This window comes from Micromesistius poutassou (assembly GCF_964030765.1).
Source record: "Micromesistius poutassou genome assembly, chromosome: 7".
NCBI lineage: Eukaryota > Metazoa > Chordata > Actinopteri > Gadiformes > Gadidae > Micromesistius > Micromesistius poutassou.
In genome coordinates, this window is record NC_140277.1 from 14,724,918 (window position 1) to 14,752,903 (window position 27,986).

General features: G+C 44.4%; 1 protein-coding gene across 2 annotated transcripts; it reads left to right on the forward strand.

Annotated features, from left to right (window-relative positions):
• Positions 1 to 354: 354 nt before the first annotated feature.
• nckap1 (NCK-associated protein 1) lies at positions 355 to 27,895 on the forward strand. 2 transcript variants are annotated; one of them, XM_084471011.1, is made up of 31 exons: positions 355 to 671; positions 7,400 to 7,510; positions 10,304 to 10,396; positions 10,513 to 10,569; positions 10,861 to 11,003; positions 11,736 to 11,826; positions 12,516 to 12,653; positions 13,136 to 13,184; positions 13,377 to 13,533; positions 13,961 to 14,017; positions 15,125 to 15,221; positions 15,427 to 15,533; positions 16,429 to 16,561; positions 16,664 to 16,745; positions 17,531 to 17,589; positions 17,836 to 17,981; positions 18,532 to 18,664; positions 18,903 to 19,022; positions 19,224 to 19,363; positions 19,844 to 19,975; positions 20,877 to 21,095; positions 21,403 to 21,533; positions 21,646 to 21,743; positions 22,001 to 22,094; positions 22,694 to 22,776; positions 22,912 to 22,992; positions 23,198 to 23,291; positions 24,154 to 24,270; positions 24,582 to 24,691; positions 24,971 to 25,060; positions 25,817 to 27,895. In XM_084471011.1, exons 1-31 carry the CDS (start codon positions 564 to 566, stop codon positions 25,931 to 25,933), a joined length of 3,387 nt encoding a protein of 1,128 aa, XP_084327137.1. In that variant the 5' UTR covers positions 355 to 563; the 3' UTR covers positions 25,934 to 27,895. The 2 variants fall into 2 exon arrangements, with proteins under 2 accessions (XP_084327137.1, XP_084327138.1); XM_084471012.1 differs by having other exon boundaries at positions 10,310 to 10,396.
• The last annotated feature ends 91 nt before the right edge of the window (positions 27,896 to 27,986 follow it).

Genomic DNA, 27,986 nt, shown 5'->3' on the forward strand with positions numbered 1-27,986 from the left:
GACTCTTGTACCTGTACAAACAAAAGTAGGAAAAAGTAGTCCCGACATTTGCCTACTACTGACATGGACATATTTGCATCCGATGTAAGACTCCAACTGATAGCGATGGGAATCTCAAAGCATCATACGACAGATGAGTTGGTAATTTACCAACCATTGCATAGTGTTTAGTTCTACATGTACAGTATTTGCAACACCTTCAACCTCAACCTGGGCGCAGCACCGAGTTCGTGAGCGGTACCCGAACGCATCTCGGGCGGTACTCGAACGCACCTCGGGCTGGTAGATCCGTCCTCCAGCTTTGCAGGGGGAAAAAAAAAAACCTCGCTGAGAAAACCAGGACATCTCCTCTCGTCTGTCAGGGGAAAAAAAAAAAAAAAAAACACAGGCAGCTTTGGGAGACGGTGGGGTGGAGCACAGGAAGCCGTTGTCACCGAATATCCGAACATGGGCGCTAACTGATCACTACAGTACACGGATTTTCGCTTCAAACCACCCGACGGCCACAGCACAGATTTGGAACCGAATCGGACTCGATAAGGGGATCGGACTCGAGCGGCAAGATGTCTCGGGGAGTGATCCAGCCCAGCCAGCAGAAGCTGGCCGAAAAACTCACCATCCTCAACGACCGAGGCATCGGGATGTTGACCCGGGTTTACAATATTAAAAAGGTTAGGAAAGTCAGTCTCTGCTGCATCCACCACATTTTGCCGACAGACTAAAGCCAGACACGGACCCGTAACGCCGACACGTTAATGCAGATATGTTGCATGGTGGGCTAACGTGTGTGTGTGTATGCCAGCGGCCGTCAACAATACACGTCAGCCCACCATTATCTCAATGTGTAAACATGTTTTTAATATAGGAATCATCTGGAAAGACGTGATCGGTCTTGATCCCATCCTGTCGGCGTTCCGCAGTGAGCCTGCGGGACGCTGTTAGCCTGGTTAGCTTGCGGTAGACAGTGGTTTCAGGGAGGAATGCTAATGGACCATCCCTGTTACAGTAGTGGGAAAAATATACAAGCTACTTTAACCCAAACCCGTGAAATAACCCAGTCAATTAACAAACAGTGATCGTTATTATTTATTATTGTTCGTTTGCAGGTTTCAGAGTACCGAATTAAATCGAAAGTCTGGTATCCATCGAGGCCTCTTGGCAGGCAGGCGTTCCCTAGAAATGGCGACCGGCCGCTGGGCTATGCTAACGTAGCGTCGGGCGTCGTCCCGGGGCTCCGGAGAACAGTCCTCCTCTCACTCGATGGGGTCTGATTTAGTGCAGGGTTTCTCACGGTCGCCAGTAATGTTGGCACGTTTGGGGACGTTGCTATGAATGCAAACTGAAATTGGAAAAGCGTGGGGTTGCAGTGTAGATCATTTGTGTGTGCAGCATCCATAGGGCATATGGATCAAGGTCTTTATCTTGCAGGAGGGATGGGATGCCCTACTTAACCAGGCTCTGTCCAGTAGTGTCTGCAGCCTGCACTGGAACATAGTTATGTAGTTTGAATTCGATGCACATATTTCCATATGCATCCTTTCCTAAACGATATGCCTAATGTCTTTATACGAAGGGCATTATATGAATGGCACATATCACACTGAGCTACTGTGTGAAGGGACTGTGTGAGCTTTTGTTTACTAAATAGTCTAGTGATGAATGAGTGTAGCATGTAAGCACAAAGGGTATTAACCCATGTCTGAAAGCCCCTTTCTGTTCTGTGTCAATTTGAATATCGTTGCATTCTACTGTTCACCATTTAATACAGACAACATTAGGTTTTAGATTATTATTAGATTACTTATTCCCATACTTTGTACACTCGTTATGCTCTTCTTTGGTTTCTTCCATACTTCCTTTGCTTATGGCTGTATACCATCGTCATCCCATGTTATCATTCCATGGTTAGGCCTTTTTTTGTTGTCCCTTGATTTTTATTTTTTTTTACTTATCAAAATAATTCATAACAAAGTTAACATAATCTGCTCAAATTGGAAAGCTTTTAATGGCTCTTCCTGGTTTCCATAATCAACACTGATTTCAAACTAAAGCTTAATTGTTATATTCTTTTATCGTCTTGGCTCAGCCAGGATTTACTTATTCCTAGAGCTGACCAAAATATCAGAAAAAGCTGTCAGCCTTAAAATATTGTATTATAATTCAAAATATTAAACAATGTTACCGCTCACAAATCAGGTTGAATATGGATAGAAATCAACCAGTATTAATTTCTATCAATTGAAACTAAATTACATGTCAAGATAAACAAGAATACATTGGCTGTTTATTTATATATTTTTTGGCTTATATTAACCTTTTAACTGGCGTTTTACATCTAACTAATTTGCTTCTGCTTTATTTGTCTAACCTATAGCCTACCCTTTCTCCTAACCCTCAGCACTCATTGAGCTGGCTATATGTTGTATAAATTAAGCATTTAAGCAAGTCGGCATAGTTATCCACATGATATTAATGTAAGATGAATTATACTCTTAAAATTACTGTACATGGCAAAATAATTAATTATTATATTAATTATTATATTAATTATTCTGAGAGACATGATGTCACATTTCCTATGAAACGGAAATGTCTTTCAATTGCATGCAATCATGCATTAACATCACAACTACTAATAAAATGTATTGCATATTACTACTATTAGCAGCGCTATTATTGTTTTTCCATTGTGTAGCAAATCAAAACCTGAAGGATCAATACAGCTCCTTACTCATTTTACGTGTGCCTAAATATCCTTTTTCACTTGGTATCTTATTTGCATTTAATTTTCAGACTGTGCAGACTGAGATATGGGTCAATGAGACTTGGGGGACAATAGTATAACATGGGGTAAAGAGATAGTCTTCCATCTTTCTTTGCAAAAGGGTAATATTTACCTTGGAGTAAACAGTTTCCTGTCATCGTAATGCAATCTGGATGGTCTTTGAGGTTAACTTGACAGTTTACTTGACTGTACATAGCTTTGTATATGCCTACAGAATCCTTCCCATTATTGGTAAATGGGAAACCCATTTGAAGAGGTTTTGAGAAAATACAAAAAAGCAGCTGCTGAGGCAGCACTATCTCTGACAAACACATTATTGCTGTTTTAGTTATTGATTGGTTGAAGAGTGCTAAGCTTGCAGCCATACACAAATTGGAGCATGAAATCAAATGGCTCTAATAAGGAGCCAATCAGAAACGTTTATTTAAAACAATAAAATTTGCCTTGGATGGTGCAAGTTTCCATGTTTTATATTCTTCCAATATTGTTGGGGAACATGTATACAAACGTGTATGCAAATGATTAGTAATCAAAATGATCACAGTGATAACTGCTCAGTGCTATTATTATTTTATTATTATTTTTTGGTCTTGATGAAAGTGGGTCTTAAGAACAGACCATTGAACCACAATCTATAGTTTACCGGTTGGTCTCAACATTGGAGAAATTACAGCATTCTGGCAGGATTTGGTCTGGTATTGCCACTACCTGATTGTTTAATAAATAACCCATCTGTGTTTACTATAGATACAGTTTGATCAAGGCTTTTGTCTATTAGTTTGACTTGATATTTACATTTAGAAGAATAGCAACAGTACTTTACCAGCAGGAACAAATGGTTAATCGTAAAATACGCAATTGCAGCAATTTACCTGATCTTGCCGTTTTGTGTTCCAAATTTGCATCCAGTACCCAGTTTTGCTATCACTTCTTCCATCACATTCCTACTGCTGAAAGGCTTAACCTTGTAAATAGCAGTGGGTAGAACAGCAGTTACTAAGCAACAGCCATAGATAATATTTTTTTGGCCTGGGGCTACAGGGATGCATATTGCAGTTATGGGCACATTAAATATGATTTAGATGATAGTCCATTCATTAGGATTAGCCAAAGTAATTATTTCATCTCAAATATAAACCAAAAATGTGAATTTCAAAAATGAGTACACAACTTTTCAGTTTAGATTGTGTTATTTACAGAGCATGTTGATTTGATTTGTGGAATTTCATCTTATCAATGAGTGCAGCTGTTAAAATACCTGTCTGTGTGTGTTTGTGTGTATGTTTGTGTGTGCATTTACTAAAAGGCTAGTGGTTTGTCAAGGCAGGCTCGTTGTTTTGATTTCTTCTCTTCTTCTCTCCGTTCCAATGCTTTCCCCTTCTCCTATGCAGCAAGGACAAGTTTGGAAGGTTTGCAAAGTTTATCACCTTCCACTGATAAACCCCGCCCCCTCTTTCCATAACCTCCCCAACTCACTCCTTCGTGCCTTCCTCCTGTAGTCCTCCTGGATACCTCTACTGGTCTGTTCCACTTCTCCTTTGTGGCTCCTCTACACTTCCCAGTCCGGGACACCAAAAGCAGTCCTTAAACCCAGTCCCCCTTGGGTTGAACAATTCCCATTGGATTCAGGAGATTTCAATCATAAGTCATTATGTCATTATGCGATGGCACAGTAAATCTGTCAACAGGCTTCAAATATACGTTTACATAGAAAGTATTAATCATAATAACATTAAATATGATTATTTTGATCAATATTCAAATGGAAAAGCCTATTTAATGTTTGCTTTTAGGTGGAATTGTTTTTATAACAAAGCTATTTCATACAAATGTAAGGTAAGTTGAATCCAAAAATCACCTTTTGTAAAGCGGATTCACATTCATGTTAAATCTTAAATAAATCCACTCCTTTTCTTTCCTGAATTTATCTTTTAAATAGATTTACAGAATCAGAATCTGCTGGTTGAAAACTAGCAAAGCATTTATATGCTTGTCCTGTTTGCATTAGTAACCTCTGTATCGCTTTCAGGAAATGTGGAAACTAGACTAGCTCTGCTTTCACCACTAGTTGTGGGCCTTACAGTAGCGTGCAATTGGTCATCATACCATGGTGATAAGAGCAAACAAATATGGGTGTTGATGGAAAAATCAAGGCCAGTATTAATCATCCACTCTCAGTTTTTGGCATATTAGGGAATTTATTTGGATTGGAGACCATTTGGATACCATTTGTTCCAAATCAACGACTTTGTGATCAGAACAAGGAGCTCATAATGGGGTCTTCTTGCATTCTGTTTATCTGATTGGACGCGTCCAAAATGTCAAAAAATAAAAATTAAAGTGACTCTAATCTAAAATTGACCCAGGCATTTTGCCAATCCTATCTGTGCCAGACTTGAATGAAGAAAACGATGGTGGAGCCAAGTATCAGGTCGGTTGTGGTATCCAGGATGGAAGCTCCCCCTCCCTCCCCTTCACTGTCCTCAACCTGTCCCCATGTACCATCCCACCATCCACAGCCTCCCTCCTTCCATCCATCCGCCTCCCGGACCCCACCCCCAAGCTAGCAAGCCTTTATAGCTATCACCACTAACGACTGACATGGTTAACAATACCAATTAGGAGTGCATGCCTTGGAGCTCAGTTATAGGGTTAGATAGTTGGCTCACAAGCGAATCAGCGCATTAACTAACTTCTGTGAATTGGTTCTTTTAATATTTATTCTGTGGACGGCCTTATTTCCCGACAGTTTCCGAAGGCAAGTCTCTGGGTAATGATGCTAGTGTGGATGTTAGTATTTGGACACCATTGTAGCTTTGTTGTAGGGAAATAGTGATTCCCTGTGCTTTAAGATCCCCTCTAGCTAGAACACGTTACTTGATTCCTACAGCTTTTGGTTTAAGCGAGTCTTAAAAAGCAGACTGTTAATGTTAACCCTCTTGGCATCAAAAGTACAATGGAGGTTTGGATTTAAGTGAATTTGTACAGAATGGGAACAACGAAACAAGATGGACTTAATGCCCAACCTTTTGTTATAGTTATTGGTCCTACATTTATGCCATTTTTTTGCTTGTGTAATATTACATGGTCCTCTTGTCTCCCTGTGATAGCTTATCAGCCCCTGTTTGGTTTAGCATGCTGTGTCCCTGTGTAATGCTATGGTTTTGTGTTTGGAAGGTTTAGCCAGTGATGGATTGACCACCATAGGCAGCCACACATTTGCCACATAGGCCTGCCTGTTCCATATTTTTAAGATAATTTTCATAGTTTCCGTTAAATGTGAGTGGCCATTCACGCCCCCTTTGCATCCATGTTTTGGGTGTGGTGGATTTGGTTCAGTACAACAAATGAAAAATCCCCCTGATGCATTGCAGTGTTTCCTCCCAAATTGCTGCTGAACAACTACAAATTCTAGTTTTCTATTCTTTGATTGAGATTGAGCCCAATTAGCTAGCTAGCCTGCATAACTGTTTTGTGGTTTCATGTTGTACGAGTTGGCCTAATGCATCATACAAGCTGAAAACACAGTCTGTGGTTGTATAGATGTTTGGGACTTGAGACGTGTTGCTGCATTGGCAGATGAGTGGAAGCATTATATTGTAATGTTGATTTGTAATGTGGCTTTAATTATGTTACCCGGTTGACACCATGTGACTCGTTTGCATCAGTCTCTTGAGAGTCAATGTAACCAATATGCATGTTGAATCCTTAGAATTGGTCATTCACCTCAAAGGTTTGACTTTTTGTGACCATATTTAGGATTCTGTGCTAATTCTGGCCACCAATCATGTTTATATTAACCATTGGTTATGGTAAATGCATGGACTACATCCTCCTTGTCATTCACTACTACTTTACCCATAATGCATGAGTGCCGTGGTTTTTTGTAAGCATCCCCGCGGTAGTGGCAGAGAAACGACACTAACTAGGAGTACTGAACTCCATAACAGACCTCATAACACATTCATTGATTAACACTCACATTGTACTTCATTCAAACAGTCAAAGTTTGGTCAATACGATCGTGAAATATTATCAGTGAGGGGCTAGATTCTGTCTCTCTCTAACTACTATATGTTGGTGATTTCCTCAGTCTGCCTTTTGTGCAGTGATGACAAAGTACTTATAAGCTGGGGACTTCAACCTTGTCATTTGTTATTTTTATAGTTTATATTTTTGCATGCGTGTTTGTTTTCCTGTGTTGCATCGGCTTGAGTCTGGAGTTTCACCACATTTCAGCATTCCACTTCCCTAAGCTATCTTCTGCTCTAAGGGCAATCGTGAGGATCACTCAGCTCTCACTAAACATACTAAATGTATATTTGGGTCTTACCACCTCATTCGTTGTGCCCAAGATATTGGAAAAGAGATGGACGGCAGAGGTGGCCATTTCCTGATTCATAAAGTAAAAGTCCTGCTGAAAATGTCATTTCCATAGTGTGACTCCTAATAGGAGGACTTTTACTCTCTGAACCTGAATATTCAACCATTGAGAGAGACAGAATGATAGACCTTGCTGATGCCTTGGCTGAAGTGTATTAACGTGTTGTTTGTTTTTTGTTTGTATGGTTTTCCTTCCCTCCTTTCCTCCTCATCTTTCCTCCATCCTCCTAGGCGTGTGGTGACCCGAAGGCTAAACCATCTTATCTGGTTGATAAGAACCTGGAGTCGGCGGTTAAATTCATTGTCAGGAAGTTCCCTGCTGTGGAAACCAGAAATAATAACGTAAGGACGCCTTTCACATTGTCATGGGTGTGGGTGTCAGAGTGTGTGTGTGTGTGTGTGTGCGTATTGTTGTGGGTGGGTGGGGGGGTGGTGGGGGGGGGGGGGGAGGGGAGGCTGCTGTGTGTGCTATATGTATTAGTGGGGCTGAACAATTTGGGAAGATAATCAATGGGCGATTCTTTAAACAAATATTGCGAATTCGAATCAGTATGCAATTTTTGTTTTTAGTGTTCCTTATCTTCTGTATTATTCACTAAAAACAAGCAATAATTGGATACAGTCAACATATAAACTGCTCTTTCCTGTGTGTTATGATGAGATGAATTGATATTATAACACATCTTTATCTAACTATTGTAATTGTAAAAGAAAGAAATTACTTATCTCCAGTCAGTAACAGTAACAAATCACACAAACTAAAGTGCAGAAATAAAAAACGAATCTGTTGTAATAAACATGTAATATGTAAACATGTGCGACTTGACCAGATCTCCATGGTAGTAGCAAAAGACTGCTGTTTTTAGCTCCGCTGCATCTCTGCCTGCATGTTATGAATAGCTCCAATAGGGCAGCCTGGCCAAATATGTGTGGAATGGCGTGCTGTACCGTGTCTTTACCAAAGCCATAAACTCTGCCTTGGTTACCGCGTTGAGGGGCGTCTTTCATCATATCGCCTTAGTCATTTTTGCGGTTTTGAATCTCGTTCATATGGAGTTATACTCTGGTGCGTTTCGGTCAATGATCCCTGCCGGATGGTATACGGCCTACTTGACACCCTGGTGGTCGGGTGTTTAGCCATGCATGGATCATACTTCAAGGCCATTTGCACAAGACGTCAACATCAACAAATCATTGCGTAGCGTGGCAAGTTGTTTTCTTCATCTACGGGTCTCCTTCGCATGCCAGTGTTTCCCATTCCGACCCTCTGATTGGTTACATGGTGTAACATTTAAACAAACTTTATTTTTTTATAATCGCAGCCTTTGCGATTTCAAAATTGCGTTCCTTTAAATTGCGATGTAGGTTTGAATTTGATTCATCGTTCAGCCCTATGTGTGAGGGTCTCGTTTGAATTTGTATAATAAAAGAATAATATCAACAATGTTTTAGAAAGAATTTGTGGTCCTGTTTGTGTGCCATACAAATTATGTATGCCCAATAATTATGAGATCTATTAAAAAATAATTGGGTTGGTATTCTTTTCGGTTAAATGCTTGTCATAGACCACCTGCTGAATTCCAGACAAATTTTCTTTCAAAACAAAATTGGAATAATTGTGTGTAATAACCGTCATTGTTATTATTTAAACAATAACCATTACCTTGGCTCTTAGCTTTTGTGTCAACCTGCCATTAAGCTAATCGCAGTATGTGTGTGTGTATATGCTGTGGTGCATGTGTATATATGTGTGTATAGCTGTGTCAAGCTTACTGCTTTGTTCAGTGCTAAAATTGTCTCTTATGTTGTTTTTATGCTTTGTTTCTGTGTTTGTGTGTTTTGTTTTGCATGCTAAACTTGGCTTATTCCGGACTTGTGCTTTTTGGTAAGTTTTTTTGTATCAAAGTTCACTTAAATTAATTTTGCAGTACTGTAATTTATTTATCTATATATTGTCATTGTAAAGTATTATTTGCTTTGCTCTGCCGTTTTATTTTGCACTTCTTGCAGCGATTCTTGCTTTCTCCTCATCCACTAAATGAATTGGTGATGTGTATGACAGCCAACTGGCCGCCTGGCTAGCGCACTGATTGGCTTGCTGCATACAACCTGCTGTCTGCACCACAGAGTCTGGTGTTCCTACTTAAATGACGGGTCCATTTTGTTTAATTTCCCACTGTCCTTTTTGCAATTGCTCTATTAGAATATCCCTTTTCTGGGATTAGAAGTGTTATCTCAAATACGAAAAAAAAGAAATGCGATCCTATATTTTGCACCCCTACAATCAAGTTGCAAATATATAGCCTACACATGATTGACAAAGCTTGAGCTACATGCAATGCCAGATTTAGACTTCTGATTGGCCCCTTAGGTCTTCTACATATTTACAGCTCTTTCTTATAAGATTGCCCCATTATAATATCAAACTTTAGAGCCTGGTGCACTCTTCTTGGCTGTCAGTGACAAGCTCTTAGCCCGACAGGCTGGCTAAAGCTGCTCTGTGCAGCGCACCAGCGGCCAGCGAAGCACTTGATGACTCAGACCAAATCAGCACCATTCACATACGGATAAGCCTATCATATAACAAATAAAAGGGATTTGTTTGAGCCATCGCACCCCACCATTTTGAAGTCTGAGAGCTGAGTGGAGCCCAGAGCCTCACATGGTGAATGCAGAGCAGGCGACTGCAACGCAGCTCTGCACACGGTCCTCTGGTGGGTGGTTGGCTCCTGTTTTGGCCCTCTTCTTGGTGTATCCATACAGACTCTTACCTCTGGGGAAATACATTTCAGGTTTTTCTTTGGGTGGCCAGCTTCCTTCTATCATAATATTCTTTTGGTTAAATATTTACCCCCTGTAAATCAGTATATCTTTTGCTATAACTTATGTTCTGATAGAGAACGGCAGATCTTCTCAAGCAAAATCCACTGCACCACTTCTGTGATAATATATAAATAAATTCAAAACGGATTCAATTTATTTTTTTTCTCTACCAAAATGGTGCAGTGCGTTTTTTATCTGCCGTTATCTGTGTCAGAACAACGGCGAGGCGTCCGTTGCTTATCATGTGTTGCTTCCCCATCAATCAAAATAAAAGTGTACTGACGCCCCCCTTTTCTGATGTGGTTTCTACAGCAACAGCTGGCTCAGCTGCAGAAAGAGAAGTCTGAGATCCTCAAAAACCTGGCTCTCTACTATTTCACCTTTGTAGATGTGATGGAGTTTAAGGTAGGGGCAAACTGCCGGTCCCCTTCAGGGTGTGATTTAACCTTCGAATGTGCCAGGACTTCAAGGGCTGGGAAAAGGATGAGCAGGGTGATGAAAGATGCTTTCTTGTCTTGCAGGATCATGTTTGTGAGCTGCTGAATACCATTGATGCCTGTCAGGTCTTCTTTGATATTGTAAGTTAAATAACCACTGCAAACACTGTCTCTTCATTATAGCGTCGTGACACTCCTATCTGGGGCAAATAAATCCCCAGCTTATCTCGTATTGTTATCACTGATGCAGCTCATATGCAAACTTTGTTTCTTTTCAGTTTTCTGGTTCTTAAAGTTCTAAGAACATCAATTCCATCACTATATAAATTTATATGACATTTTAGCAGGATATAAAATGCATGTTCAGACCAGAGGAAGCGCTGAACGTCCGGTTGTCTCCGTGTACCAACTTCCCATTTCCCGTTCACGCAGACGGTGAACTTTGACCTGACCAAGAACTACCTGGATCTGGTGGTGACCTACACCAACCTGATGATGCTGCTCTCCCGCATCGAGGAGAGGAAGGCCATCATCGGCCTGTACAACTACGCCCACGAGATGACCCACGGCGCCAGGTAACTGGACACACGCTGATGCTGCTGCTATTGGACTGGGCCTGAGGCACGCCCAGTCCATCCTAATGAGAGGCGTATGGGAGAGGGAGGACACCAGCTGAACCCAGAGCCCCTAGAACAGAGGGGTTTACTGTGTTGATATTACTGTTGGGTTACTGCATTTTTACACATTCACTTTTACTCTCTTATTTACTTCATCTTGTAGTGTTGCTGCTATGTGGCTGTTGAGGAACCAAGCCTACAAATCTTACTCTTGTGTACTTATCAATAAATTCTGATTCTGAAGTAATGATTAGTGTAGCAGCACTGCTTTCTAGATAAAGTGATGCTATTATGGTTACCAATCGAATGAATGGATTGTTACTTGGGTTACAATAAAAGATAGATGTATGCAGTTATCTATGCAGCAGGGTGTGCCTGTCTGGGTTGATTCAGCTAACGAAATGAAACGTTTGTTTTTCCCTCATGTTTAGCCTACGTTTTGAGAAACGCAGATATTTTCTTTCCGGCTTAGTCAGTTGCTGGTACACTACTGACAGAGCCACTTAATCTGTCAAGCATTCTGACAATTTTTCCTCAACGGCACTTTATCACAGATGTATGTCATTTCTTTATTTGAGAATGTGAAGGAATATGCACCTTTTTGATTGACCGTAGGTGTTCAAACTTGACAAACGTCTATGCTGTAATCTGTCATGCTTCTCGGTAACCTTGGCAACTCTGTTTCCATAGTGACAGAGAGTACCCCAGGTTGGGCCAGATGATTGTGGATTACGAGAACCCTCTGAAGAAAATGATGGAGGAGTTTGTTCCACATGGAAAGGTGAACGCTCGGGGGCCGTGGGACCCCAGCCCAGTCTGTAACGGCAGTCTGGACTGCACTTACTTGAAATACGCACTAACTACCCTACAAAAGTTTGGGGTCACCCAGACAATTTCATGTTTTCCATGAAAAACTCACACTTTTATTCAACAGTTTTGAGCTGTGCTAACATAATTGCGCGAAGGTTTTCTAATCCTTAATTAGCCTTTTAACACGATTAGCAACGTCCAATTAGAACACAGGAGTGATGGTGGCTGGAAATGGGCCTCTGTACACCTATGCAGATATTCCATTAAAATCAGCTGGTTCCTGCTAGAATAGTCATTTACCACATTAACAATGTCTGGACTGTATTTCTGATTAATTTAATGCTATCTTCATTGAAAAAAACTAGCTTTTCTTTTAAAAAATAAGGACATTCCTAAGTGACCCCAAACTTTTGAACGGGAGTGTATATAATTACTTATTCAAGTTGTATTACATCAATGTATTCAGACAACTACTCATTCATAGAGATTTGTAATGTATGTATTTATCTTAAATCTATTCATCCTGCTACCCTCCCATCCCCAGCAGCCCTATGTGTAATAGCTTGTCTTTGTTTACTCGTGATGTAACGGCGGTGCCATATATCAACCCTATCAGGTGTCGGTCAGAAGAGATTGACCCTGTGCCCCTGTGCCCCGCAGTCCCTGTCCGACGCGCTGATCAGCCTGCAGATGGTCTACCCCAGGAGGAACCTCTCCGCTGACCAGTGGAGGAACGCCCAGCTGCTCTCCCTCATCTCAGCCCCCTCCACCATGCTCAACCCAGCGCAGTCCGACACGGTGCGTGGCTCCCCCCCCCCCCCCCCCAACCAGTGGCCCCTCAAAGCGCTTTACAATATTGCCTAACATTCACCCATTCATGCACACATTCACACACCAACGGCGGTGACAATCATGCGAGGCGACGCCCAGCTCGTCAGCAGCAGTCAGGGTGAGGTGTCATGCTCTGGGACACCACGACACTCAGCTAGGAGGAGCCGGGGATCGAACCAGCACTGTCCAATGATTACTTGTTGATGGTTGAATTAAATGAATAAGCATTGCCTCCTAGTATTTCTTTTCATTAATACACAGGATCAGATGTTATAATCCCTTCTGCCAAAATCCAAGGAAAAAACACACATTCAGAAGCCCCTGCCCAAACCAACCTTACAAGCACGCTGGCCACTAAGCTACTTTTAATGTATCCTTGATTTCTAAATTAGCCTTGATTTCTAAATGATTGGTTTTGTGTGCTTAACCGTTTGCGTTGCTCCTTTTAGATGCCATGTGAATATCTGTCCCTGGATGCAATGGAAAAGTGGATTGTCTGTAAGTATTACGTGTGTGTGCGTGCGTGCGTGCATGTGCGTGCGTGGATCCCTTACAGTTATTTTACGCAAATGAGTAATGAATATCGTTATATTATGCATTTTGTATCCAAAAAATCAGAAAAGTTCATATACAGATCTCCTCTGGAAATTGAATACAATCCCCCCCCCCCCCCGCTCTCCCTCCCACCAGTCGGGTTCATCCTGTGCCACGCGGTGCTGAGCACGGATGCGGCCGCCCTCTCCCTGTGGAAGCTGGCCCTGCAGAGCTCCACCTGCCTCTGCCTGTTCAGAGACGAGGTCTTCCACATCCACAAGGCCTGCGAGGACCTGTTTGTCAACATCAGAGGGTACGGCACGCCAAGATGGATGGATGAATGGGGGTTCCTTGCCAAAGATCGAATAGATCCATGTGTAGTTTGCGTCGTGTTGAATGCACGGACGCATGATTGGATGAATATTTTAAAACATACAGAGGGGAGGGGGGGAGGGGGCCTCTGTACGTTTTGAAACATTAATCCATCCACCACACCCATCAGTCATCCACATATCATAATGTTGTCTGCACACAGTCCTATATACAGAGATGTATGCTCGCCACAGCCCACAGCTGTACCCGACAGTTTTCTGTTTTTGATTCATGGGCTAGTTGGAATCGAAAGATTTACTTATTCCCTTCCCTTTTTTCATCTAATGCAAATCTCACACGTGTGTGTTTGTGTGTGTGTGTGTGTGTGTGTGTGTGTGTGTGTGTGTGTGTGTGTGTGTGTGTTTCAGATACAACAAGCGTATCAATGACATCCGGGAGTGTAAGGAACAGGCTCTGTCTCATGCGTAAGTGTTTGTCCTCTCTCGTTATCTCCTCTCGCTGTTCTTCTCCTTGACACCCAGAAGGACAAGTGACTTCAACCGTACAGTCTCATTATTTGTTAATATATATATTAATCATTGTTATCATCAAATATCTAGTTCATATTTATTGTATATAGAATCAAATATTGTTATCCAAGAAATATGGACGCATAGGACTATGACCATAATGTTAATGTGCTATCCAGCTTTGCTTCTGCATTCGTGGTCACGTAGGTTGGAATTATGGCTGAACGATGTGGCCAATAATGACATCACATACAGTTGTAAGAGTATTCTCCTTGGGGCAGCTCTAAATAAACCTGAAGGTTAATTAAAGTTCATAATATACAATTATTTAACATCAGAACGAATAGGTGGCAAACATTTAACCGAACCAAGATGGCTTTACCTTAAACACTGAATAAACAAAATAAAATAATAATGTAAACAACTGCGGCGATTCCCAGCACATCAAATGCCTGGTTTCGACCGTCTCTCAAACATTTTAGCGGTAGTAAACTGAGTCTAGTCTGTGCGTGGTCAGACTCCACGAAGGCAAACATTTAACAATAAAGAATAGCATGACCTTTCTGAGGTACTATTTCCTCGTCTTTCCTCGCACTCTGTTCAGCCTCGGCTCATTGTCCTCTCGGTAGTAGTACGCCGCTCCACACAGCTGGTCGCCGTGCGTTGTTGTGAGTGGGAGGTGCTGGACATATGCGTCTACAGGTCCCGGTCAGGGGTCCTCTTTTGTCTGCTAAAATTGCCTGAACGGTGCTCGGAGTACTGGATTCTGCATGACGCATCACACTGACTCGAGGCGCTGCGCAGTCAGTGCTGGAAGCGGTTTAATGTATATCGGAAATGTATTTAAAAAAAACACTGTTACACGGTAACACTGTTACCGTGGCGGATTTGAACGGGATGGATGATGATATTGATTTATTGACCTGCCCCCCGTTGGTATGCACTTTGAGGAGTGTCGCAGGCCTCCAAGCGTTCTGTGGGCTCCGCTCAGTGTAAGTGTAGACTGGGGGTCTAAAGGGAGCTGTGTTTGCACCCCCCCCCCCCCCCCCCCCCCCTCCTCAGCGGCTCCATGCACCGAGAGAGACGCAAGTTCCTCAGGTCTGCCCTGAAGGAGCTGGCTACTGTGTTGGCTGATCAACCAGGACTACTAGGACCCAAGGTAATACCAAAGAACCATGTGGAAAATCTGTCATGTCCCCTTAAACACATACACAACAAGTCAAGGGACATGTTATTTTATTTACTTACTTTTCATTTCGATCTGTGATTTAATTCCCGACCTAGAATTCAATAATTTGAGGTCTATAAATGTTTTGTAAATGTAAATTCACACCCCAGAATTAAAGTGTGTGTGTGTGTGCTAGGCGTTATTCGTTTTCATGGCGCTGTCCTTTGCACGAGACGAGATCATCTGGCTGCTGCGTCACGCCGACAACATCCAGAAGAAGAGCACAGACGACTTCATAGACAAGTAGGAGCATGCACGCGCACCGCAGACATTCTCTCGCACTGACGCAATAAGGCACGCACACGTGCAAACACACACGCATACACCACACACACAGTCCAGTAGGTTGTACTTGTACATATGAGAATATATGCCCATAAGCTATACTGTACACTGTATCTGTATCCAAGCTTCCAATGTCTCCGTTATGTGTGCCTCTTGAGATGCCCTGGACACCTGGGTCCTGTGTTTGGGGCAATCTGATCATGCATCGGATTTTGCCCAAAAATCAATGTGTCAATGTAGCCAAGATGTACGGACCGGTTTTTGGGCAACGGCTCAGCAGATGGGAAAGCTGTCATAGACGACAAATAGACAGCCGTCAAGATGGATAGGATTTATTTTGACTTTAACTGCGCTATTCCCAAAAACAAATAAATATTTTAAGTTAACCAAAGCAAGCTTTCTAACCAAGGGCCAATTGTGGCATTTATTTATGCAGTCAAATTATAGTCTTTGATTCAGGGATATTAGAACGACAGCTGTGTTACATTAAAATGCAAAAGAAAATATGCAATATCTTGTATGAAACTTGGTCATTAAAGACAAATGAAAATATCAGGTATAAATTAAATGTGCTTTTGCGGTGTCTGAGCCATACCCGATGGCCCAATACGCAGGTAACTGCCAGGTGTAAATGGAATCTCAAGTGTGTGTGTGTGTGTGTGTGTGTGTGTGCGTGTGTGCGTGTGCGTCCGTGCGTGCGCGATCATACAGATCGATGATATCATGAACAATCCTGCTTTGAAGAATCCTATCAGGAGAGCCCGTTATACTGGTGCTATCACAAGACATATTGCACAGTCTCGCACCAATCTATAAATGTAATGTGTGTGTGTGTGTGTGTGTGTGTCTGCAGGCACATAGCAGAACTGATCTTCTACATGGAGGAGCTGCGGGCTCACGTCAGGAAGTACGGGCCGGTGATGCAGCGCTACTACGTCCAGTACCTGTCGGGCTTTGACGCCGTGGTGCTGAACGAGCTGGTCCAGGTACAGACACTAAGACTCACTCCAAGTTCATTTGTCATATGCAGTTAAGAAACACTGTGTCTAACCAACTTTCTCACCTGTCTCTCTCTCTCTCTCTCGTAGAACCTGTCTGTGTGTCCCGAGGATGAGTCCATCATCATGTCCTCCTTCGTCAACACTATGACCTCCCTCAGCGTCAAACAAGGTGATTGGTTATTACAGAAGGACGTGTAACAACGTGATTGGTTATTACAGAAGGACGTGTAACAACGTGATTGGTTATTACAGTAGGACGTGTAACAAGGTGATTGGTTATTACAGTAGGACGTGTAACAAGGTGATTGGTTATTACAGTAGGACGTGTAACAAGGTGATTGGTTATTACAGTAGGACCTGTAACTAGGTGATTGGTTATTACAGTAGGACGTGTTACAAGGTGATTGGTTATTACAGTAGGACCTGTAACAAGGTGATTGGTTATTACAGTAGGACTTGTAACAAGGTGATTGGTTATTACAGTAGGACGTGTAACAAGGTGATTGGTTATTACAGTAGGACTTGTAACAAGGTGATTGGTTATTACAGTAGGACTTGTAACAAGGTGATTGGTTATTACAGTAGGACTTGTAACAAGGTGATTGGTTATTACAGTAGGACCAGGTGATTGATTATTACAGTAGGACTTGTAACAAGGTGATTGGTTATTACAGTAGGACGTGTAACAAGGTGATTGGTTATAACAGTAGGACCTGTAACAAGGTGATTGACGTGTAACAAGGTGATTGGTTATAACAGTAGGACCTGTAACAAGGTGATTGGTTATTACAGTAGGACCTGTAACAAGGTGATTGGTTATTACAGTAGGACGTCTAACCAGGTGATAGGTTATTACAGTAGGACTTGTGTTTCCTCTGTAGTGACATTTGTCTAACCAGAGTGAGGGCAGGAGATCGTGTATTGGATTGTAAAGTGTTTTCTCTTTGTCTTCAGTGGAGGATGGTGATGTGTTTGACTTCCGAGGCATGAGGTTGGACTGGTTCAGATTGCAGGTATGCAAACCTTTCGTACCTTTCTAACCCTTTTGTTTGATTTCCCTTCAAACTAAAAATAATAAGTTCATTTGCTTACACAGGTTACTCTAGTTTTGTTTACCTCTTAGCTTCACTCAACTTTAGATTAATTATATTTGCATAAAAAGTATTGAATCAGGAGCACTGTTGAGGATATATTATAAAAAATAACACAAATGATATATAGATAGATGGGTTTGAAGTGCTGCTGCTCTGTGCCCCCAGGCCTACACCAGCGTGTCCAAGGCCAGCCTGGGCCTGGTGGACCACAAGGAGCTGGGCAAGATGATGAACACCATCATCTTCCACACCAAGATGGTGGACTCCCTGGTGGAGATGCTGGTGGAGACCTCGGACCTCTCCATCTTCTGGTGAGATTCACATCTGACATGTTTCTTTTGTTTGTTTGTTCGACCACTCTGATCATTTGGTTAAACACAAGAACGATCACTGTGTCGAAGTAGACGATGTCTACGTTTGTGTTTCTGGCTCCCGTTAGGTAATGCGTAAGTCATACAACACAACTGAGTGGTTTATACGGCTGTTGACAACGATGATGAGATATTAGTCACTATCGTCGTTATTGTTGTTCAACAAATGAATCAGCTGAAAATAAGATTCTTCCGCAGAGCTCTGAGCATATTACTTTTGCGTTTTTGGCGAGAGAGCGTCTGGTCGATGGTTCTATTGAGCCACAGTCGTTATGATGGATCTGAAGTGCATTGATCTGGAGCTGTTCAAAGGCGCGCTGTCGAACAATGATGCGCACCAAGGGAACACTAATAACTCATCACAATAAAGTATTCAACAACACAGTCAATAGTAAAGTAATAATACAGTTTGGCTCTCTCGTTTGACTTAAATGTGCTAATTTTTCTCCACGGCCCCTGTGTGTGTGTCTGTGTGTGTCTCTGTGTGTAGTTTCTACAGCCGGGCGTTTGAGAAGATGTTCCAGCAGTGTCTGGAGCTGCCCTCCCAGAGCAGACACTCCATCTGCTTCCCCCTGCTCTGCACACACTTCATGTCCTGCACACACGAGCTCTGTCCCGAAGAGGTAACACACACACACACACAGACACACACACAGACACACACACACACACAAAGAGCATGACACTGACACACAAACACATAAAGAGCATGACACAGACACACACAAAGAGCACGACACTTGACACACACATGCACACGCACACAAAGAGCATGCCACTGACGCACACACACACACACACACGTAGGTGATGCTGGTCCTCCATTCACTCTGCGGTTGTCATCTCTCTCCCCCTGTGCAGCGCCATCACATCGGGGACCGCAGCCTGTCCCTGTGCAACATGTTCCTGGACGAGATGGCCAAGCAGGCCCGCAACCTCATCACCGACATCTGCACCGAGCAGTGCACGCTCAGCGACCAGGTACACGCGCACACACACACACACACACACACACACACACACACACACACACACACACACACACACACACACACACACACACACACACACACACACACACACACACACTGTGTGTATTGTTTTCTACCCGCACTCCCCTCTCATTAATTTTCGCTCTTGCTCTCGCTCTCTCTCTCTCGCTCTCTCTCCCCCCACATCCAGCTGCTGCCTAAGCACTGTGCGAAGACCATCAGCCAGGCGGTGAACAAGAAGAGCAAGAAGGCGACGGGGAAGAAGGGCGAGCCGGAGAGAGAGAAGCCCGGCGTGGAGAGCATGAGGAAGAACCGGCTGCTGGTCACCAAGTCAGTCGCGCACAAACACATGCACACATTCTTAATGATGGTGACAACAATGTCACATACATACATACATACACACATACATACATACTGTACATACATACATACATACTGTACATACATACATACATACTGTACATACATACATACATACATACATACTGTACATACATACATACATACATATATACACGTCATCAATGTCGGACGTTCAAGCGCACACACATTCTTACTGATGTTCAATGTCATATTTATTGCTCATACAATACTCTTCCCATTATGAATAATTAATAATACCACACAATAATAACACAAATCCTTAAAAGCACGAATAATGTCAAACTTTTGGTCCAGAGGTGTGTTTTTTTACATGCATAGTAATTTATTTTGCGTATGGTTATAGTAACGTAGTTCGTATATAGTTAGTTTGTTGTTCTAGTAATCCAGTTTGAGTCATGAAGCCTTGTCCTCTCTGTCTCCCAGCCTGGATAAGCTCCACACAGCTCTGTCTGAGCTCTGCTTCTCCATCAACTACGTCCCCAACATGGTGGTGTGGGAACACACCTTCACCCCCAGAGAGTACCTCACCTCCCACCTGGAGATTCGCTTCACCAAGTAAACACACGCCCACCCGCCCGCCCCCCCCACACACACACACACACACACACACACGGGGACCTGACCTGACGCGTGACGTTTTTTGTAGCGTGTGGGCGGATGCATTGCCGGTCGTTTCCACACAGAGTCCACACAGCAGCTGCACTGTGCGCCTATCGAGTTTAGCCCTGTGTTACTGCAGATGTTATGCAGGATTTGGAGGTGTAGGGTGTATTAACTGGTACTGACTTTTATCAGGGATACACATTGATTTGATTGATTTATTTGACTGTACAAATTGTTATGTGTATTGTACTTGTTTTTTTTTTTATACAGTTTTATGCCGTTTTTAGCTGTTTATGTAGCTTCAAGTGGGGTGACAAAAAATAGACCAGACACGCAAAAAATAGAGCAGAGTGCCGGTGCTGGCGGCGCCAGTGTCCCGTGCAGCAGCTTCAGTTACTGCTGCTGCGGTACTTCTGCGTATTGTATTGTGTGTTCGGTGTATTCGAGCTGTTGCACACGCATTTCAGTCTCCCGCATCAAGTTAACATGACACGCACCAAAGCACACGTGCATTCTCAACCTCCCCTTAACAATACATTGCCGTCAGGATGTTCATAGAACCAGAAGTGGGCGTGTCCACCTAGATGTATTTCTTGATAGACCAGTCTACCAGGCTACCCACTGGACTGTAGCAGACGTTGCTCATCCATCCATCGTACATCTAGGTGTACACATAACTAAGTGCACATTTATGTTTTTTTAGTGCCAGGACGTAAGACACACAATAAGTGTGTAGGATGGGTGGGAGGGGGGGGCTGGCTATGCAGAGTCTGGGTGAACTTGTGCCTTTTGCCATCAAGCGCCAGAGCCAACCCTGTGGTCCTTCCCTCCTCCCCCTCCTCCTCCGCCGCAGGTCCATAGTGGGGATGACCATGTACAACCAGGCCACGCAGGAGATCGCCAAGCCCAGCGAGCTGCTGACCAGCGTGCGCGCCTACATGACGGTGCTGCAGTCCATAGAGAACTACGTCACCATCGACATCACCCGCGTGTTCAACAACGTGCTGCTGCAGCAGACGCAGCACCTGGACAGCCACGGGGAGCCCACCATCACCAGCCTCTACACCAACTGGTGAGGCGCTCCGAGCCGGCACGAGCCGCGCGCCTTTTTCCCCCTTTTTCCGTGCGATGCAGCTCGGCGCACATAGAGCAAAAACCAGCTGGAACCGGGGTCTGGTTACATCAGAGTCTCCCGGCAACACGCTAAACGCCACCGCTAGATACAGTTTAAGATCTAAAGTGTGTGTGTGTGTGTGTGTGTGTGTGTGTGTGTGTGTGTGTGTGTGTGTGTGTGTGTGTGTGTGTGTGTGTGTGTGTGTGTGTGTGTGTGTGTGTGTGTGTGTGTGTGTGTGTGTGTCCGCCCCCGCCCCCGCCCGTAGGTACCTGGAGACGTTGCTTCGCCAGGTGAGCAACGGCCACATCGCCTACTTCCCGGCCATGAAGGCGTTTGTCAACCTGCCCACGGAGAACGAGCTCACGTTCAACGCCGAGGAGTACTCTGACATCTCCGGTGGGTTCTGCCGCGGCGGCGGCGTGGGGGTCCCCTTTGGCGGTGTGTGTGCGTGCGAGTGTATTTAAGACACTAATGCTGTGTGCGTGTGTGTGTGTGTTTGTTTGCTCAGAGATGCGCTCCCTGTCAGAGCTGCTGGGGCCGTACGGGATGAAGTTCCTCAGCGAGAGCCTCATGTGGCACATCTCCTCACAAGTGGCTGAACTCAAGGTATGCACGCACTTAAACACGCGCACATGCACACGCACACGCACACGCACACACCCCTTGGAGTTCACACCTTGGAAGAACACTGGAAGAAAAAATAGCAACCATTTGGCTCAAAATGTACGGCTTCTGCTTCTAAATCGACTTGTCGGTGTGTGTCCCCCCCCGGGATCTAAATCGACTTGTCGGTGTGTCCCCCCCCCCGGGATCTAAATCGACTTGCTGGAATGTTTTTGTGTGTGTGTTGTTGTTGTGTGCAGAAACTGGTGGTGGACAACGTGGAGGTTCTGACCCAGATGAGGACGAGCTTCGACAAGCCGGAGCACATGGCCGCCCTCTTCAAGAAACTCTCCTGTAAATAATGTGCTGCAGACTGACAACACACACCCCCCCCCCCCCTCCCTCCTCCCTCCACTCCCTCCCTTGGGAGTGACTCTCGCAGGAAGCCAGAACGCTATTTCACTGTTTCTATTTTTAGCGTCTCCTGCTGTCCTGCCTCTTCCGTTTTGAATATCGGCTCCAATCTCGTACTTCCTTGAGCCAGAACTGTACAAACTGCGCACACTGTGCCTCGGGTTATTAAGTTTTGCTCGCCGAGGCTCTGCTTAAGCTGAGTATTAGTCCCTCTCTTTTTTATTTTATTATTATTATTTAACCAAGTCAAAGTCTCATTGAGATTCAAATCTCTTTTTTCCAGAGAGACCAATTCAAACAAAACACAATTAAAAGACACGTTTGGGGATTTCAAGTACGGATTTATACATGGGTACAATGTCCAATACTTCCACATAATAAGTCCTGAAGTTACGAGCCCAAGGCATCAAATGAGATCAGTTCTGATAGTTGTAAGTCTTTCAGGGTGTGCCCTAATTAGACGACTCAGTCACTGTGTTTGCCGTCCAGCTGATTTGAGATTGTGTGTGTGTGTGTGTGTGTGTGTGTGTTCGTTCCAGCTGTGGACAGTGTGTTAAAGAGGATGACCATCATCGGCGTCATCCTGTCCTTCCGCTCCCTGGCTCAGGAGGCGCTCAGAGATGTAAGCGTTGGTGCATGTTCCTCAAAGTCCACTCTCTTGATGTTGTGTGCTTCTGTACTCTCGCCTGTTATCATATTTTTCTCTCTCTCTCTCTCTCTCTCTCTCTCTCTCTCCCTCTCTCCCCCCCCCCCTCAGGTGCTGTCCTGTCATATCCCATTCCTGGTCAGCTCAGTGGAGGATTTCAAAGACCACATCCCCAGAGAGACAGACATGAAGGTATGCACACACACAGACAGACAGACAGACACACACACAGGGACAGACAGACACACGGGAGCACATCGGGACACACACACACACTGGGACAGACAGACACACGGGAGCACATCGGGACACACACAGGGACAGACAGACAGACAATCAGTCCGCTACGGGTGCCTCTTCACTACCCATCTATTTGTGTTCTCCTTGTCTCGTGTAGGTGGCGATGAATGTCTACGAGCTGTCATCAGCAGCTGGCTTACCCTGTGAAATCGACCCGGCGCTGGTCGTGGCCCTGTCCTCACAGAAGAGTGGTGAGACACACACACACACACACACACACACACACACACACACACACACACACACACACACACACACACACACACACACACGCGGCCATATTCATTTCCACGGCTCCCCTACTCGTATTCCATGGTTCAATTTGCAAAGCGAGGGTACTGCAGCACAGTTAAGTCAGACGTACTTACACGACCGTTTAAAAGTTTGGGGTGACTTAGAAATGTCCTTATTTTTTTTTTTTTTTAAAGAAAAGCACTGTTTTTTTCAATGCATATGACGTTCAATTAATCAGATATAGTCTTTTTATTTTTTTATTGTTTAAAAGGATCCCCGTTATCTGTCACCAAAGTGGGACGAGCTAATCTTCCTGGGGTCCGCACAGAAAGACACAAAACATAACGATACACAAGATGCCAAGATGTGATTCACTTAACAATGATCATCTAAAAGCAGAAAATCATTTTCAGACATCATCAGAAATGATTCCGAAAAAAGTTAATGAGTCCTGGGTATTACCGTACAAAAGTTCTGTCTAGACATTGTTCATTTGGTAAATGACTATTCGAGCTGGAAACGGCAGATTTTTAACAGAACATCTACATAGGTGTACCCGTTTCCAGCCACCATCACTCCCGTGTTCTAATGGTACATTGTCTAGCTAATCGTTTAGAAATGATGTTTAGAAAACCCTCGTGCAATTATGTTAGCACAGCTGAAAACTGTTGAATAAAGGTTGAGTTTTCATGGAAAACATGAAAGTGTCTCGGTGACTCCAAACTTTTGCACAGTAGTGTCAGTCAGCCGTGTAGGTGGCTTTTAGATTCTTGCATTAATGAATCCGCCTGACTGACTGATCCGTCGTTCGCTCTACAGAGAACATAAGTCCAGAAGAGGAGTACAAGATCGCCTGTCTGCTGATGGTTTTCGTGGCCGTTTCCATGCCGACGCTAGCCAGCAATGTCATGTCCCAGTACAGCCCTGCCATCGAAGGTAGGTGGCTGTGATGGACCGCTGATAAACGGTTATTTTGCTAATGTATTGAACTCATGACACGCGGTGAGCACCACGCTATACTGTTGAAGACCATGTTGAGTGGCAATCAGGCAAGCAGGAGCAGCATTTATCTACTCTGTGTCACGGCCCCTCCCGGTAAGAGGTCATCTGATCCTTCAGCGGACGATCGGACGACTAGAATAGAATAATAAAAACAAGCGTTTGCAGGCTTTTAAGTGACTGCCAGGCCAGGGAAATGATCCGTCCGCCTGCCAGAGCATAACATGGTGCACTTGCGCCCCCTGCAGGCCACTGTAACAACATCCACTGCCTGGCCAAGGCCGTCAACCAGATCGCTGCGGCTCTCTTCACCATCCACAAGGGCAGCATAGAGGACCGCCTCAAAGAGTTCCTGGCGGTAAGGACCCCCCCAGTAGTCTCCTACCATCCGTCTTCACTAGCATATGGAGAAGAACAAATATTTGTAAATCGTTTATTTTCTGCGTGCGCTGCCTTCAGGTGCTATCGCTCTGTCCCGTAAGCAAACACGATGCAATTCGAGTAATGTTCAAACAAGCTTCTAGGCTCAAGTGTGTGTGTGTGTGTGTGTGTGTGTGTGTGTGTGTGTGTGTGTGTGTGTGTGTGTGTGTGTGTGTGTGTGTGTGTGTGTGTGTGTGTGTGTGTGGTGATGATGCAGCTGGCCTCGTCCAGCTTGTTGAAGATCGGCCAGGAGACGGACAAGATGACGACCCGCAACAGAGAGTCGGTGTACCTGCTGCTGGACATGGTGAGGGGAGCACATGCACACACTATAGTCCACCCCCTGTATCATTCACCCTTCAGCTTGGGAGATGCACACGTCGTAATGGCTTTTGTTTTGTTTTTAAAGCAAGCAATTCAATGCAGAGCAGCTTTAGGTAACAAAGGCTTTAGAAACAGGAGGGAATATGAACAAACCAAACAACGGCTTTCTTCCGTTTCAGTTCATGTTAGAACAGTATTTTTTTTATGTGAAAATAAGAAATAAAGTGTAGAGGGAAAATGAATGAGATTAATACTGGTCAGGTTCACCGTGGATTCAGAGATTGTGTTTTTTTTTTAAACTATTTTTTAAAATTCTCCACAATGACGACACACTGCCCTTCACTGAGGCTGAACCCAGATGTTCCCGGCGTTGGCCCTGATCACGTCATTGTTATTAACGGGACATTGATGGGATCCAAGCTTTATGCTCGCTGCCTTTGTAACGCTGAGCGCCTCAGTGTGTCCTGGACGCCCCCAGTTGTCACCGGCAACAAAGTGTTAGTGTCGGGGTTAGTGTCAGTGTTGGGGTCAGTGTTGGTGTTAGTGTCAGGGTTAGTGTCAGTGTCGGGATTAGTGTTAGTGTCAGGGTTAGTGTCGGTTACGGGGTAAGACCAGCGGGTTCCCGCGCCGTCGTTCTAGCACCGCCTGGCTCCAGCAGAAAGGCGTACGGCGCCGCCGCGCTCGCCTCTCCTCGGGGCCCGGCAGACGGGCGCCTCTGACGCGGCGCCTTGTGTTCCAGATCGTGCAGGAGTCGCCCTTCCTCACCATGGACCTGCTGGAGTCGTGCTTCCCCTACGTGCTGCTGCGTAACGCCTACCACGCCGTCTACAAGCAGAGCATCAGCGCCAACGCCTAGACGCAACCGCCCCCCCCCCCCCCCCCCCCCCCTCCCGCCGCCGCCGCCCGCACGCACGCACGCACAACAGGCCCCCCGGGCGGCACACCCACACGCCCCCGCAACATCAGGCTCACAGAAATACACACAAAAAAAAAAGGCCTTGGTGCATTTGTGTGGCAAAGAAAAAGGAAATGCGACACACGCACTACACACACACTCACTCACTCATACTACGCCAGCCAATGGCACGTTTGAACACTCTGACCCTTCCACACTACATTTTACTACATGGAACGGTCACGACACACACACACACACACACACACACACACACACACACACACACACACACACACACACACACACACACACACACACACACACACACACTACCATTCTGTGTACAACGGGGCGTTGACACAACTTCATAAACACACTGTCGACAAAAACATTGACCCACTAAACGAGCCATCAACCGCACACTGACGAGCTATTAATGCAAACTACCCCCCTGAACACTGAGTCCCACACACAGCTATATGCAGCCACACACTACACACACACACTACACACTACACACACTACACACTACACACACGGCGTATTAAAGCGAGCGGGCGTCTTGGTGTGGAAACGCTAACACTAAAACACAGCTGGAAACGAGTTAGGGGGATCACCGATCTTTGTTGCCAAGGGGACCATGACCATAGCAACACGTATACCTTAACCATAGCTGGTTTAAAATGAACAAATATATAAATATAAATATATATATATAGTTGAGAAACTAAAATATTCCTTTTACTTTTACTTTTTTTTTTTTTGTTTTGTTTTGAATTGAGGAGTTCAGATCTCCACTGAAGACTTGCTCGTGGTTTTGGATTTGGATGATTTTATTATGTGAATGGGTGTGTTGATGTGTCGTGGGGGTTATGCTTTTATTTTGAAGAGTGTAATGATTCCTGTATTGATAATGAAAGACTTGTTGCTTGTTACTGTACCGTATGTAAACACATGCACACACACACACACACACACACACACACACACACACACACACACACACACACACACACACACACACACACTCACACTAACTTACTGAGAACACTAGAAGTACACCCGTACAAACTCTTCCGAAATTTCATAGTGAGCATACACACTCGTCGTAACATGGTGGTTTTGTTTTTCTTTCCTTTTTCTAACTAGTAATAACTTTTGTGGGTAAAGGTATGATATCTGTATTCTGCTTTGATGTGAACTAAACATGTCTGTTTTTACTGATTATGTTTTGTTTTTATGATGATGATGACGACGACGATGATGATGATAAATGATTTGCCAAACGTGTCAAAACTCCAAACTGTGTACCAGGGCGTGGCCGTGACGTGGGGGGTCATTGGCTGATCCGCTGGGTGGTCGGCGACACGGCCGTCGTCATGGTCGTGGTGGTGGTGGTGGTGATGGTCCCGACCACCTGGGTGGGGGGGGAAGGGGGGCCTGCCCCACCCTTCCCCACACGGCCCAGGTTAGGCTGAGGGGAGAGAATACAGGCTCCAACACTTTGTGAACCCACACTGACGTCTTGACGCGCCGCCGAGCAGGTGGCCTGCGGGCACGCGTTCAGCCCACTCTAGCGTCACCATAAGTGTCGATATTATTTTTATGACGGAGCGTAGGGGAGGGGGGGGGGGGGGGTGGGGTTGTGTCTTAAGCATCACTGCTAATGCAACGTGTTTCTTTAGCAAGGGCTCGGCCCTCTGTTTCTAAAGGGAGGGGAGCACACTGCAATATTTTTACATGCATTTCAAAAAAAAAGAAAATGACGTCTATCGTATGATAAGCCCTTGGATTTAATTGTACGCAGTGGATAACGGTTTAAAAGTGTTTTTGCCTGTATTCCTTTTTTTTTAAAGAGTTAACACTAAAAATCAATCTTAATAAATATTCTGTTAAAAAAAAAAATAAAGAATTTGTTTAGGTGACTTGCACATCGCTCAAATATAACTTATTTGACCCATGGATTGTGATTGACTACCACAGCATGCATACAAACTACAACATGCAGTCC

Coding starts and splice junctions, on each gene's coding strand:
- nckap1 (XM_084471011.1), top strand. CDS start 564: ATGTCTCGGGGAGTGATCCAGCCCAGCCAGCAGAAGCTGGCCGAAAAA. Junction 15,222..15,426: donor CAGGACTACTAGGACCCAAG/GTAATACCAAAG, acceptor TGTGTGTGCTAG/GCGTTATTCGTTTTCATGGC. Junction 23,292..24,153: donor CCTGTCCTCACAGAAGAGTG/GTGAGACACACA, acceptor TTCGCTCTACAG/AGAACATAAGTCCAGAAGAG.